The 14,791-nt window shown below is 40.2% G+C and overlaps 1 protein-coding gene across 4 annotated transcripts in view; it reads right to left on the bottom strand.

The window, feature by feature from the left end:
- Positions 1-1,002, bottom strand: part of LOC139453164 (stress-induced-phosphoprotein 1-like) — a 51,114-nt gene extending 50,112 nt beyond the window's left edge. For all 4 annotated transcript variants that reach the window (XM_071234794.1, XM_071234795.1, XM_071234796.1 and 1 more), the window contains exon 1: positions 848-1,002. In XM_071234794.1, the coding sequence (XP_071090895.1) occupies positions 848-896 (49 nt within the window). In that variant the 5' untranslated portion in view covers positions 897-1,002. The remainder of the gene's footprint in view (positions 1-847) is intronic.
- Positions 1,003-14,791: the final 13,789 nt, after the last annotated feature.

Genomic DNA, 14,791 nt, shown 5'->3' with positions numbered 1-14,791 from the left:
AGATCAGTTGTGCCCCAAACACCTTCACGAACAAAGGACCCACATGTCTGATTCTCCCAAACAGAAAGTAAAAGTTGTCATATTTCTTGAAATAGACAAATGACTGCCTAATCCTGTTGAACCTTATATGGAAGTTATGAAAGCATATTTATGACTGATAACCAGCAAGTCAGTGTTTCTATATATGGTGGGCGAGAAGAATGTGAAGCTTTAGAGGTTGCATTTCATTGTTACCAAACTTATATAAATATGTTATTTTGTTACCACACAGAAAGAATGGAAAAGGAAACCCAAATGTTTCAGGTTAATTTATGATTCTGATGACAACAGACATACTGATACTCTGAAAATCCGACAGAGTTAAAAATAAGACATTGATAGAATACTTTGGATAAACTTAGTCGACTGTGAAATATTTCACAACACACTGAGCCGGATGTGCACTGACAGTACAGAGAAATAACAGAAATTACTTGATTAATCTCAAACAATCAGTTCTGAATTACACATTTGTCTGATAAAAGTGACCCTAACAAAGTTTGGTGTGAGAGTTTGTTGGTAAAAACCAGGAAAAACTGCTAACGTTATCTCCAGAGACGTGTGGTGCCATCACGAACAGAGAAAGAATTCACTGTTGTCTGTTTCTGAATACGGGAGGACAAACGTCACCTTTCTCATCACATGTTATAAGTATATTACATAATTTCATAGATTTTTCTCACAATGTCGTTATCCTAACTAGCACTAAACTATTACATTACAATATTGGCGGGGATTCCCGTCATTTTGACAACGTTGACAGATTTCGCTTTAAACATATTGGTTTTGAAACAGCATATGTGCTTACCAACAGGTAATTCCAGTAGCTCAAATGCCTCGACTTTAGAAAGAACCATATTTCAAAAGCGTCCAAATTTCTTTTACTTTATAAACACATCAAGTAATATCCAATGTAACTGTCAACAATCACCAATTCCTTTGGCAGGTGGCCGCCATATTGGTTCATGGGCAATGGTCACGTGATATAAAAGGATTTTCTCGCGAGAACACATGGGATCAAAACATTAACACGTGCGTTTCCCAATGCGACGCGAACGTGAGCGAACGAGCGAGAAAAGTCGAGAAACCCCCGATTTCGTCATAGAATTTATTATTGTATGACAACTAATATTTGCTTTCACCACGTCACATTAAACGTTATGACCTATGTTACAGATATTATCTTCATATTGATTATAAATATGAAATTCAATATTTTATGAACAAAATACAAGATATCCCTTCACAGTTACATATTTTAACATATTTACATTAATCAGGGACAATAATCACCAGACAGGTACATCTAAAGTGATATAAATTGGAAGCATATAAAAGATTTATTGAGAGACCTGCGTTTCCAAGCGTTATACATTCGGATATTAGTTTTAAGCTATTGTTTGTTATTGTGTTAATACACCCTTTACCTCAGCTCTGTAATTAACGCACCTGAGCATAGAGTAAGAACATACTCACTTACGTTATCTGCCTCAATAGGAATTTGGCATCCGCAAAACATTGTTCTCAGTAAATGTTTCGGCTTCATCTATTCGTTATCGAAAGAAAATTTGCTCCATGATCTAGTAGCTATTTTCAATCAAGATCAAGATGTAATTAGTGCCATTGATAAAAATGTGAAATTGGCGCGGTTAGTAACTGCTAAATTGATATGCATACTACTTGAAATTGGAAAACAAAGACAACTGGTTATAACTCTTTGAGGGACTTACGTCAAAGTTGCTTGGACTGCCAGTTTCTCATCGCACTGTATATACACGCAGGGAACATGTGATATAGAGTGGAAAAATCACACATTGTATACGGTATTACTCGCACCTACCTCATGTCACTTCCGAGATCGTTGTGGGAACTGTTAACATTTAAATCAAGTCGAACATTCGACAAGCCAAACCCCCGAAAAGCTGCCGTGAGAAAGCATTTTATATGGCCCGTGTAGTTGTTAAACAATGTCAAAACCATTCGTCAAAATTGCTTCCAGCAACACCTTTTACAGACACGTTCTATATATAACATGAAATTAGGTTAGCAAAGAATAGCAGTACTCGCACGCATAGTGTTTTTGTAAGATATACGATAGTATTCATTATTTCAGTTGTATTGAAGGCCTCATTAACCCTTAATAATACCCATTCACCTATACACTATGCTGGCATGCTGGATCAAGGTAATGTGTAGGCATGCATAGGGTGAAGCTTTGGATATTCCCTGGGGCTCGTGTCGGCTATTGTAACCAGCAATTCTGCGACATTACACCTTGAAGTGTCTTTCTGAATGTACATACACTTTCTTTTTGAAGGCATAATTTGTCTCAGTTTATGTACAGCGACTGAAAGCAAATCTAGGACTCGGAAATGTGATTGGAGACGGAAACGGAGTGGGGACGGGTTGTATTTTCACGGTTTTCACGGAATACAACGAAGTATTAAGTTAACAATAAGAATATAGATATCTTAATTACTTACAGAAAGCCTGCTGATCATGTAAGGGGGACCATCTCAATAATTCTTTTGCAATTTTCCCGTCTTGGGTCATGTTTCATTGCACACACCTCGATAAGTAGTATAAATATTATTATATATATTTGAAGAATTATATAAACGAGCATGTGTTGGGTTAATCGCCGCTTTGGGCAGTATTACAGCTATATCCCTACGTGTCGGTTTGCTGTATAAAAGGAAGTGAAAGGTAGAAACTGACCAAATTGTTATTGCAAGCAAACCGTGAGTCTTAATCTGGATAAACCCAGGATTCGAACCCACAAACACTGGATCCTGGTCCGAATATAAGAGGGTGAGACGTGTCGCTTAGCTGAAGTAAGAAAAGAAACGCCCACACCCAACACCCCCTCTCCCACTGTTAGTGGACCCGTGAAGATTCCGGGATAGAATAGGTCTTCAGCAACCCATGCTTGCCGTAAAAGGCGATTATGCTTGTCGTTAGAGGCGACTAACGGGATCGGGTGGTCAGGCTCGCTGACTTGGTTGATGCATGTCATCGATCCCAATAACGTGGATCGATGCTTATGATGTCAATCACTGGATTGTCTGGTCCAGACTCGATTATTTATAGACTGCTGTCATATAGCTGGAATATTGCTGAGTGGGGCGTTAAACAACAAACAAACAAAAAAACACTGTTAGGGTGGTGGGGTCAACAACTTCGCTCATCACGCCAAAAACCGAGTTCGGTTCCCTACCAGGTTATAAAGTGTGAAGCTAAATCTTGGTGTTTCCCACCTTCACAGGACACGAACGATGTTACTCACTAAACAGATTTCTGCGCAGGAGAAATTCCACACCACCCCCGCGTAGTTTCGAATGACGTTGAGCTAACTAGGTTAACTAACAAGCGTGGATCTAGCATTATTCAAATGGAGGGTTCCAAAATATCAGAACCCCCTCAGTCAAATGCACTGCCAACAACATACTACATACATACCCCCTCCCCACCTCCCCCTCTGGACCCGCCTATATCTAACATGTTAAAACTAACGCGAAAAGCGAGTTTTGTTTAACGTCAGTTTAAACAGTATATCTGTTCTGTTTATGTATATGTCGGCGTATCAGCTTCTATATAGTGTGAAAAACGGTCTTATAGACTGCTACCATTTTGTAAAAAGCACAAGCACTAATTTGATGCTGATATTCCAAGAATTACGAAGTCGGGGCGATTCTGGGATTCAATGATTATGACACGCCATAGGCAACTCTACAGAGCCCTCAGAGGACTGTGCCATCAGTGTCCCCCTTGAAGAGGATAAAAGGCTCGTTCAAAATGATAATTTTTTTTAAAAAAAAACCCGTCCCCGCATGCGTTCAGCAGCACGGCTATCGGATGCCCCATCACAGATCAGGGACACGTAGACAAACTGTAATTAAGTTGTGAATGAGACACGGCATATATTTTCGCCGGTCATATATTGCCAACCGGCGACAGTAAATAATAGAATTATAATTGACCATTTCTGGGCGTTATCCAGAACTTAAAAAGTGTAGGCCTTAACATGACAACTTCATAGCTTATATGTCAGGTAGTGTCTACATGCAGGGCATGTATACATGCCTTTGGACTGAGAGGTGTTAATATTTATTGTTTATATTTGGAAAAATAAGCAGAAATATATACAGTTTGTTGTAGAGATAATGTATTTGTATCTAGAAATAATATAAGTCATACAGTGTATATTTCTACAATCATATGTATAGTGGATGGGGATTAATAAACAAGGTTTTCCCAATATAAATTACACCATGCATTGTACTGAATGGTTTAATAAACATACTTAGCGAAATAGAAGCGATATTCAAATATATGTCATATGATAAATATATACATGTACACAGACATTCCAAAAGTTTTACAGATAAATAATTATACAGCAATCTATAGATGTCCAGCTGGTGTATCACTTGTATATCACTACATGTAGTTTATAACTCTTGAATCAGAGGTATATTCCAACACCACCAATTTCATGAGATATAACATTTCAGGTCGTATATAATATCTTCAGTTAGATTTGCATTTCCTAATAGAACAGTTTTTTATCCATTCTTATTGAAGTAACAATTACATCTAATAACCGGAAACTGAGGGTGCATTTTCATAAATGTTTTCGCATTAACAATATCCTGAGTCATCTAAAGATCTTTCATATCTGGGGCCTCTCAAATCACTGCAACCCCAGGAGAGTCGCCGGCAATAATATGTGACGATTGGCGACAATAGGTGCTGACTGACTGACTGATATAAAAGATTTAACGTGCGCTTTCCGACTGCAGCGTATTTCGCACACGGGCCTGGTCGGACCATTTAGTGTATTCCGAGAAGGGTGAAAGTGGTGTGTGCAACCCAAGAGGGGGCTTTTAGGGGTTGCTTATATTGATTTTTTGAAATTTTTAAATTTGGAATAAATGCCGAGGTGGGTGGAGGAGGGAACTAAGGGAGCCGGGTGAGGTGGGTGTTTGTATGTTTATTGGATTTTGGATTGGTAGATTAATTAATTTTTAGATGCGCTTAATTAGGTCTGTTTTGATTAGGAATACGCCTAGGGCCTTGAAGTTTTCTAGTTTATTTTGAGGTTTTAGTATTTCATCTAGAGTAGGAACCTTATTTAGATTGAGGGCGGTTTGTAGTGTGGTTCTGTGTGTTTGATAGTGGGTGCAGTGAATGAGTGCGTGTTCTGTGGTTTCGGGTTGTTTGCAGTGGGGGCAGTTGCCTGTGGTGTGTCTTTTAAGTTGTTTTAGGTGGTTATTTAGGTTGGTGTGTCCTGTTTGGAGTTTTGTAATTACAATAGGTGCTGTGAATGCTGGCATATATATTGTCGACAGCGACAATATATGCCCGGCGACAAAAGATGCCGTTACAACATAATGTCAGACAGATGTGACTGAGTTGGGACCATGGCATCTGTGTCTGTTTCGGAATCATTTGCGATCTTGATGGTAGCTCAGTTATTCAAATAGTGGGAGTGTCTCGCCCCAAGACCGGATGTCACCACTCGGAAATGACCTCTGACACGTATACGGATAATGCTAATGAGTTACAACGTCCTATTATAAGTATTAGCTCACCTTTCTTTATTATTGGGGTGTTGTGTATATGACCTTACAATGGTTCAAGATTGCTCAGAGTTGTGCAGAGTTGCTTTAAATTCACGTTGCTTACAGTCACCTCTGTCTTGAACCCCGGTTCGCGCTGATGTTTCTCGCTCTGTCAGAACCCTTGATCGTGAGTTTTAATAGTGGCATAGTTACCACACACAAAAATCTTACACTTTGAAATCCTTACAAAAATATGATAAACTAAATAATTTGAGAAAGGTACTTTAGTGTGTTCTTCTTTCAGCCGTTTGTTACAGTTACCAAATCTTTTGTTAATAATTTACAGGTTCACCCTCCTACCAGTGTCAAAATTGTCGTTGATGAGTTGGTTTGATGTTGTTTGCTTGTAACATTTTCTTTATCCTTTTCGCGTACACCTGGTGTCAAAACTGATTTTCAGTGGTCCATTCATTTAATTTCACAACTTTTGTGCTCTTTACGCCACATGGAATCTATTTCGGTGGAAATCTAGAGTGGTTATTCTCTTGCATTGACAATTTTTATTTCATGAGGATATCTGGGTTTAATCAAACTGTTTTTTACTTAAAATGTGTTATGTACAGAACGTGGTAAGGATATTTAAAAGAGATACATGTATCTCTTTTTTAGATAGGTTGTACTGGCCTGCTTGTGTATGTGTTTGATAAGCGTTATGAGTGTTTAAGAAAAGTAAGTACTGCAACACGATTGCTCACATTTTAATTTCCCCCATCTTCCCGAGGCAAGAGAGTTAACTGACTTTTAAAGTCCAGTTTCCACCCTTGCCGAACTAGGCTGGTATTATGGAGTTACAGTTTGGCTGGACTAACGAGTCTATGCATAGTCCAATCACAATCGCGCAACGAAATCGAAATCCGTTTCGTAAACTGTCATGCAGATTTCGGTCGACAGCAGGATTTGCAAAGCATGTGCACCGCAAACTTGTTGTCAAGAGATATTTTTCAAAAATGTTCATGTTTAATCAAGGTGCTCACGTGATTTGATGCACTTCGCGATGTAAGACCCGTTTTATCACAATATAGATCTTCATTATCGATCAGATCATCATCGTAATTTTGTTTGAAGCAAATGTAAGTAATACGAAAGGTGTAATCTGATTGGTTCATAGTAGAGGCATAGAAGGGACATAACTCGAAATAGTCACTGGTGGCGCTACGATCGAACCCAGAAATTCCAGCCTATTTTGGCAAGGGTGGAAACTGTACTTTTAAAGTCAGTTAAATCTCTTGCCCCTGTTTACCAAAGTGGTAACCTGTATCACGTCATTTCCTCCCACATGAAGCTGACACGCCGTGATAAAAATGAAATTATGTTCAGAGCGGCGTTGAAACTCACTCACTCATGAATTCATGAAGATCGGGGTGTAAAAAGTAAAGATTGTCTGTTATTGTGCTCCTGATCGGCTATTACGACAAACGACCCGTGAAGATCCGGGTTAGAATTGGTCTTCAGCAAGCCATGCTTGTCGTAAAAGGCGACTAACGGGATCGGGAGTCAGGCTTGTCGACTTACTTGACGTATGCCGTCGTATCCCAAATGCTCATGATGTCAAAAACTGGAATGTCTGATCCAAACTCGATTATTTACAGACTACCGTCATTTTGGTAGAACATTGCTGAGTGCGGCGTTTTACAACAAACAAACACATTTTACGAACAGCTGGGGTATTCTTAAATGTTGCTTCAGAATCCCCGCTAATTGTTTGTTGTTTTTTACCGCCCAGAAGCTGCACTCGGCGATATTCCAGCTACAAGACATCAGTTTGTGAATAGCCCAGACTGACCAAGAAAAGCCAAAGATTGATATCATGAGAAGTGACCCCCCACCTCCACCCCCAAGTCAGGGGTACGAAAATGCCCCGCAATCAAACAAATCACCCAAAAATGACCAACCGAGACTTGTTGCCGCTTGGCACAAGCATATGTCTTGCTGGGGACCCGTTCTGCCACGGAATCCCCACGGACCGATAACTCCAGAACAACCAGTTTATTCTAATAGTAACATACAGTCCCTTTAAAAAGGTTATCTAAAAGATTAAATAAAACTATTTATTTCCATTCGAGTATTAAGGAGCCCTCATTTGTTTGTTGTTTAACACCGCACTCAGCAATATTCCAGCTATATGTCTGGACCAGACATTCCAGTGAGTGACATCATGAGCATCGATTCACGCTATTGGATACGATAACATACATCAACCAAGTCAGCAAGCCTGGTCATCCGATCCCGTTAGTCGCCTCTTACGACAAGCATAGTCGCCTTTTACGGCAAGAATGGGTTGCTGAAGACCTATTCTAACACGGCTCTTCACGGGGCTAAGGAGCCCTTGGTCACATTCGGCACAGAGTGAGTGAGTGAGTGAGTTGGGTTTAACGCCGCTTTTAACAGTATTCCAGTTATATCACGGCGTGTCAGCTTAATGTGGGAGGAAGTGATGCGGGTCTCAGACGTTTACCACTTCGGTGAAACCCACGAGCACGGGTATGGTGCTGACAAACCTAGAAACATAATCGGGGCGAACCGGGATTCGAACCCACAATCATAGGTTTCTGGCGTGCCCAAGGCACGCAACTCTGCACAGCAAATCGCGGCGCCTTAGACGACAGGGCCACCCGTGCCCCCCGGCACAGAGACAAATACAATCTGCGTATATAAGACCGAAATAATATATATATTATTTCGCTCATGATACCTACATTCCTTGATCGCAATGTATAATTCATGGGTATAACTTATTCGAGTAAAACACAAGCCTCTCATTAACAACCAGACCATGGTTTGCCCTGTCAAGCGCGTACACAACCTGAATGTATTTAGACACATCGAGTTGGTATGTCTGAGTGTATAGTTGTGACAACCTCACGGTCCAATATGTTACACTGATACACTGATAGTTGACGGCGTCTCGTATATTCGAGGCAATACGCTAGGTCTAGACGTTGCGGTTAGTGCCTTTTGTGAAACAGAAACATTGTCTTGTGTAATACGGGCATTTCTTAACTGGTTGATCAATCCACATCACTGTCTGAATTACAGTGTGTTTTGACGACAGAATCAGAACTTACTGTGACTGGCATATTGACAAAACCTAGGCCCCGTTGAACAGTTCACGTGGCGAACGTGATATTATCACGACCATGACGACATTTTTCAACTGACCGGAATAAGTCCACAGCAACCGCACATGAAGTGGGACTATGTGTTACACAATCGGTTGTCCCTTCAGTGGTGGTCCGGCCCGGGAGTTATTTAGCATGAAATAAAATAAAGTCACATCCTGAAGACAAATGACCACTCCCTGAGACGCAGTAATTGGTTCCTTGTGTGAAACTGAACAATTCACGGCTTAATTGGGCAATAAATTTTACCCATGATGTTTACCCAAAGTACACACAAAGTTTGACACACGCAGTAAGCATGAAACTTATTCAGGGTAGGGATACCCCCCACCCACCCAATGTTTGTCGTTAGAGGCGATAAAACGGGACCGGGTGGTTAGACTCGCTAGACTGATTGATGCATAACATAGTATCCCAGTTGCGTAGATCGATCGATGCGCGTCCTGTCAATCACTGGATTGTCTGGTTCAGTCTCGATTATTTACCGACCACAGCGTCAACCAGTAACAATACTTATTGCATGTAGATCTATACAGTGGAACTGAGTAATGGACAGAGCTTATCGCTATTGTTTAGATGTTATTTTGACCACTGGGGCATTGACCACAAGTGAACTGAGCATTTTGTTTTACGATTTATGATTCATGTTGATGATGCGACAATCATGGCTTCACAAACGAGAACTGTGACTTTCCTTCAATACAATGAACTAACGTGAGATCTGGAAACCTAAATATTTCCACATTTTCTCAGAAACAAGACCGGGCGATGGAAAGAATAACCAACTCGCAACTCCGTATTGCCGATTATCTGTCTCTCGAGAATCAATGTTGAAAGCGTCTTGCCAATGCTCGAAGTTCCGCGTAGGTTTTTCTGTGAATGTTCCCCAGTCCGCAACTCCTTATCAGAGTGTCTAGACGTTGTAATTAACGCCGTCTGAGAAACTCAGGCATTGTCTCTCGTGTAATTAGTGCAATCCGTAACAGCTAAATTGATATGTATCGTGTAACGTGAGCTCGCAGACAAATTGAGTTTTAGAATGAGTTGAAACGAACTTGATACAGCACAAATTGGCCGCATTTTGTAGTTACGAGTAAATATTCTATTTGTTTTCAAATGAGTATAGTTAATCTGTAATGACGTAAGTACACACACCCACACACATATAATGTACATATAACACCACACAAACTCACACATAATGTACATATAACACTACTTACATGGGGTGAGGGCCGAACAGCAACCGCGGACTTGAGGACAGGAATGTAGGTGTGGTCGGTTGATTGGAGGTTGCCGGCGGAATATGTAATTGAGTTGTCAGTGTGTCAGGTTGTAGTATGAACTGTGTACTGTACAGCGTGGATTCTACAACATGATTTAAGGCAGTGTCGGTGTTATAGGTACCATTAGGCAGTGTCACTTTATCTTCTATTTCAGTCAGGAAGAGTTACAGAGAGAGAGAGAGAGAGAGAGAGAGAGAGAGAGAGAGAGAGAGAGAGAGAGAGAGAGAGAGAGAGAGAGACTCACCACTCTCTTTATGGTCTCTATTTCTTCAAATGTGTGACCAAATCGGAGAGAGAGAAAAGGAGAGAAAGAGTTTTGGGGCTTCCTTTCTTTTGTCTTTCCACTGATCTTCTCTATTTCCTTTTAAAAGTGGTGACTCATTTGTCTACGGCTCTGCAATTTGAGAGTGAGTGAGTATGGTTTTACGCCGCTCTTAGCAATATCACGGCGGGGGACACCAGAAATGGGGCAGTTTGAGAGAGAAAGAGAGAGACAAGCTCTCTTCTGTGTCCTCTCTCTCTCTCTCTTTATCTTCTTCATATCTTCTTGCAAGTGTGCCCCAATTGAGAGAGAGAGAGAGAGAGAGAGAGAGAGAGAGAGAGAGAGAGAGGCGGGTGGTGGTGGTGGTGGTAATTTGCCTTTGAACAGTTATCCTATTATGTCACAGCATGTCTGTTTGATGTCAGCCCAAATTCATGCAGGACACAGACAATCACCAGTAGGACCTCGGGTCTGGTGCTGACAGACCTATAGCACATAGTCTGGGCAAACCAGGATTCCAAGCCATGATCACAGAGATCTGGAATGCCCAGGGGAAGCAACTCTGCACAGCAAACTTCGGAGCCTTAGACAACTGGGTCATCCCTTTCAACAAGAAATCGAGAAGAAAAAAACACAGACGAGAGAGTGATAATGAGGGTTGTTCATTGCTGTTGTTTGTAAAATGTATATCTGTTTATAATATTTTACTGATACAATTGTCCATTGACGTCATAAAGATGTTTGATGTACTGCATGTGATATCTCAATACATGTGACCCACCAGGAGAAACGGGACCTAATGGGTGCTGGGATACAACTGTGCTATGACGTCACAAAGATGTTTGACATCAACTTACTTCAGTGAAGATCGCCATGTGTGACGACATGTATCTCTGTAATAACTATGAATTTAAGCTTGTGAGTTGTATTTTTGTCTCCCGAAGATGCTGTAGTTTTAATATATAATGAAGAGTCAAAATGTGATTTTTCACCCATAAGGTCCCTTATCTCATGGGTGGTCAAAAAATAAGTTTCTTCTTCATCATCATCCTCTGTTTGTGATGTTGGGATGAACAGTTCAGGTGCTTGGATGTGGGACCTGGCTAAATGGATCCTTGTTGAAACTGGTTGCCCTATGATACAGATGTATTAGTGCTTGCTATGGACTGAAATGCATATTTTCTTTTTATCTCTTAATCTGACACCGCCTCCTCCGTGGTCTAGTGGTAGAGCATCCGCCCAGAGAGCAGAAGGTACTGGATTCGATCCCCGGCTCCGTCATACCAAAGGACGTTAAAAGATGGTACTTGTTGTTACCCTGTCTGGCGCTCAGCATTAAGGGGCTAAAACAAGGACTGGTCGGCTTGGAGTCAGTATACTGTGTCTGAGTGGGGTATTCATGTTAAACTGCGGCATGGTATCTCAGTGAGCTAGCACTATAAATCCGGACTAGTTCAAGCAGCCACACAAACACACACACGTATATGCACGTCGCTATGTAAGTGCAATAACCATGGACGCGACACTTAACCCCATTTCACCTCTCCTCACCTTAATCTGAGACGAGTTTCATCGATGTGAAGAAAACATATTCACCCTGAAAAGATACTTTAAAATTAAAAAAACAGCAGGAAACTGTGTCTTTTCAACATTTTTATTGCTGTAAAGTGGCAGTGACACCATCAAAGCTTCTAGCCTCACAACAAAATCAACAAACTTGCAACATCGTCACCAGTACAAATATACACACACATAATGTACACTAACACATGGAATCATATCAAGCTATCATCATGCTGTACAAAAAAATTCCAAATGAAATTGTTACAACAAAACGTAAAAAACATTTGTCTACACCATAAATGTAGGGGTCATCTCAAAAGCCATCAGGCCTATTATTATATCTCCTGTGGTAGCTTGCTAGCTTGAAGGATGTCCTGGTTTACATGACGAATAATACCTGACGTGAAAAAACAACAACACAATATCATTTTGGTGTATTTGCCATAGTATTCTCAGTAGTTGTAGTTAATGAATCAAGATGGCAGAACTGGTCATAAAACTTAATTTCATATCTGTTGTGGAAGATCACATTTGCAAATGAATTTGCAAATATGTGCATTCGTTATTACAAATCACTAATGAATTCTTGTGAAACTGATAATATATGTTACCGACAATCAAAGATGGCTGTCCATTTTTCATACTGCAGCTAAATAGCAGTGCTTCAAACAAAACAACCTTTATCTTTCTCCGTCATTCATACCAAACACCAGAGTATCAAGCAGGTCAATAATAACAACTTTTCAGCTTGTTATGATTTCATCAAAAAACTTATTTATAAAGTTATGTATACTCCATGGTCGTAAGGCAGCCATTTTGATTCATTACGTCATCCAACATGACATCATGCTGCTGTGCACAAGCTCACACTTGTCTTCCCTCATCTAAACACAACAAATAAAACCATCAGTATCATTTGTGACCTCAAAAAGCAAATATTCCAAAAAGCCATTTTCATCCGTCGCAACTTCAAATCAACATTTGCCATTTCACTGTGTACCAAAGTCATGCAATTTTGCTTCACCACACACAAACAAATGAAACAAATTTAATTATTGGTTGAATTCTCCCCCGAAGGCCACTTAGACAGTCGTGTCTGCTTTCCATGGTTGACTGAATGCACAGGGAACATCTGGAGTGTAATGCATGAAGTGAGTGAGTGAGTGAGTTTGGTTTTACGCCGCTTTTAGCAATATTCCAGCAATATCACGGCGGGGGACACCAGAAATGGGCTTCACACATTGTACCCATGTCGGGAATCGAACCCGGGTCTTCGGCGTGACAAGCAAACGCTTTAACCACTAGGCTACCCGAGCGCCCCTAATGCATGAAGAGGTAATGGCATGTCAATGATTGAGATGATTCTACAGCAATATACCATTACCTCAAACCAAGGAGGTACCATCTTATTTAACATAAATTATTAAAGAATCTAGCTATCTGATTGGTCAGCTGCCATCTTGTCCTTAAATGCACACAAGTCATCTCCTCGGTGTTAAATACTGTGTCCTTGAAAGTAAAGCTACTTGATTTAAGTTGGTGATCTTGTGAGTAATGATGTGTAATACATCTCAGTAACCTTGACAGTGTAGACATTTACACAATTTGAGTGATGACATTTACCCTCAATGACCTTGACAGTCAAGATATTTTAAGTTGCCTAAATGACCTTGACAGTCAGGATATTTTAAGTTGCCTCAATGACCTTGACAGTCAAGATATTTTAAGTTGCCTCAACGACCTTGACAGTCATGATTGTTAATCACCTGATGAAGAAGTAAGTACATACTTCGAAACGTGTTCCTCATATAATAAAGAAGTTGAAATCCATAAATTCTCTTCCTTAAGATATTTAGGTGCCTCAATGACCTTGACAGTGAAGATATTTAAGTACGTGACTCAATGACCTTGACAGTGAAGATATTTAAGGCGCCTCAATGACCTTGACATGAAGACATGTGCCATATATCAGTGACTGACAGTTGTGATGTTTGAACACATACAATATGCTTGACAGTCAAGACATTTTGCTTAAATCTATTTTCATGCTTGTCTGATCTCAATGACCTTGACATTTATGCGATAATGACATTCAGAAAAAGGACAAAAACATTTGCATATCAGTCAACCATGTCATAACGACAGACTCAGCGATGTGGAAATGGTAGAAGTACAATGCCTGAAAGATGGGTGCAGGTAAAATGCATTACTGGAAGTCTCTGACATGGGTTCTTCAAAAGACATAGTTAAAAAAGTCCCCTGAAACAGATGTCTTCAGTATGAGGCTGAAAAGGAAGATATTTTCTGGGCTCCTTTCTATTATATATTACAAGGCAATTATAAAAAGAGACATCTTTAAATATTTTCATCTCAGAGACTAAATGTATAAACTGCCTCACCAGTACAGTATGTCCACAGGGAAGCAGTATCTATTTGTCAGAGAATCAATGAATGAGTTTGACACCACTTTCAGCAATACACAAGCCATATCACAGTGGGAAACAACAAATGACAGGGCATCAAATGGTGAATAACACCCCCAAAATACATGAGGCTCCTAACTGATAGAGATACCATTGAAGCATCTCCATCTTTACTTGAGCTACATGATATATGAATATGTACAATTATCCTTTGAAGTCGTTAAAGGTAACAAGCTTGTTTTCTGTTGACAATGTGATACATCATGGGGTAGGAGACATGATCACAAGCCAATAAGAACATTATTGTGATGGAACAACAGGCATGCAGGTCCCTCAAATACTACTGATGCCTTTCCCTGACTGTCAACAGATATTACATTACATGCCAGTAGTCTTGTCTCTGCCAAGCTGTATTCAACCCAGTAGATAATATAATTACCCAAATTCCATTTATCAAATAGACGATAAAAATCTA

Source organism: Haliotis cracherodii, unplaced genomic scaffold (assembly GCF_022045235.1).
Source record: "Haliotis cracherodii isolate W230 unplaced genomic scaffold, xgHalCrac1.p SCAF_9, whole genome shotgun sequence".
NCBI lineage: Eukaryota > Metazoa > Mollusca > Gastropoda > Lepetellida > Haliotidae > Haliotis > Haliotis cracherodii.
The sequence above is the reverse complement of the archived record's forward strand: the minus strand, read 5'-3'. Positions and strand labels throughout refer to the sequence as shown.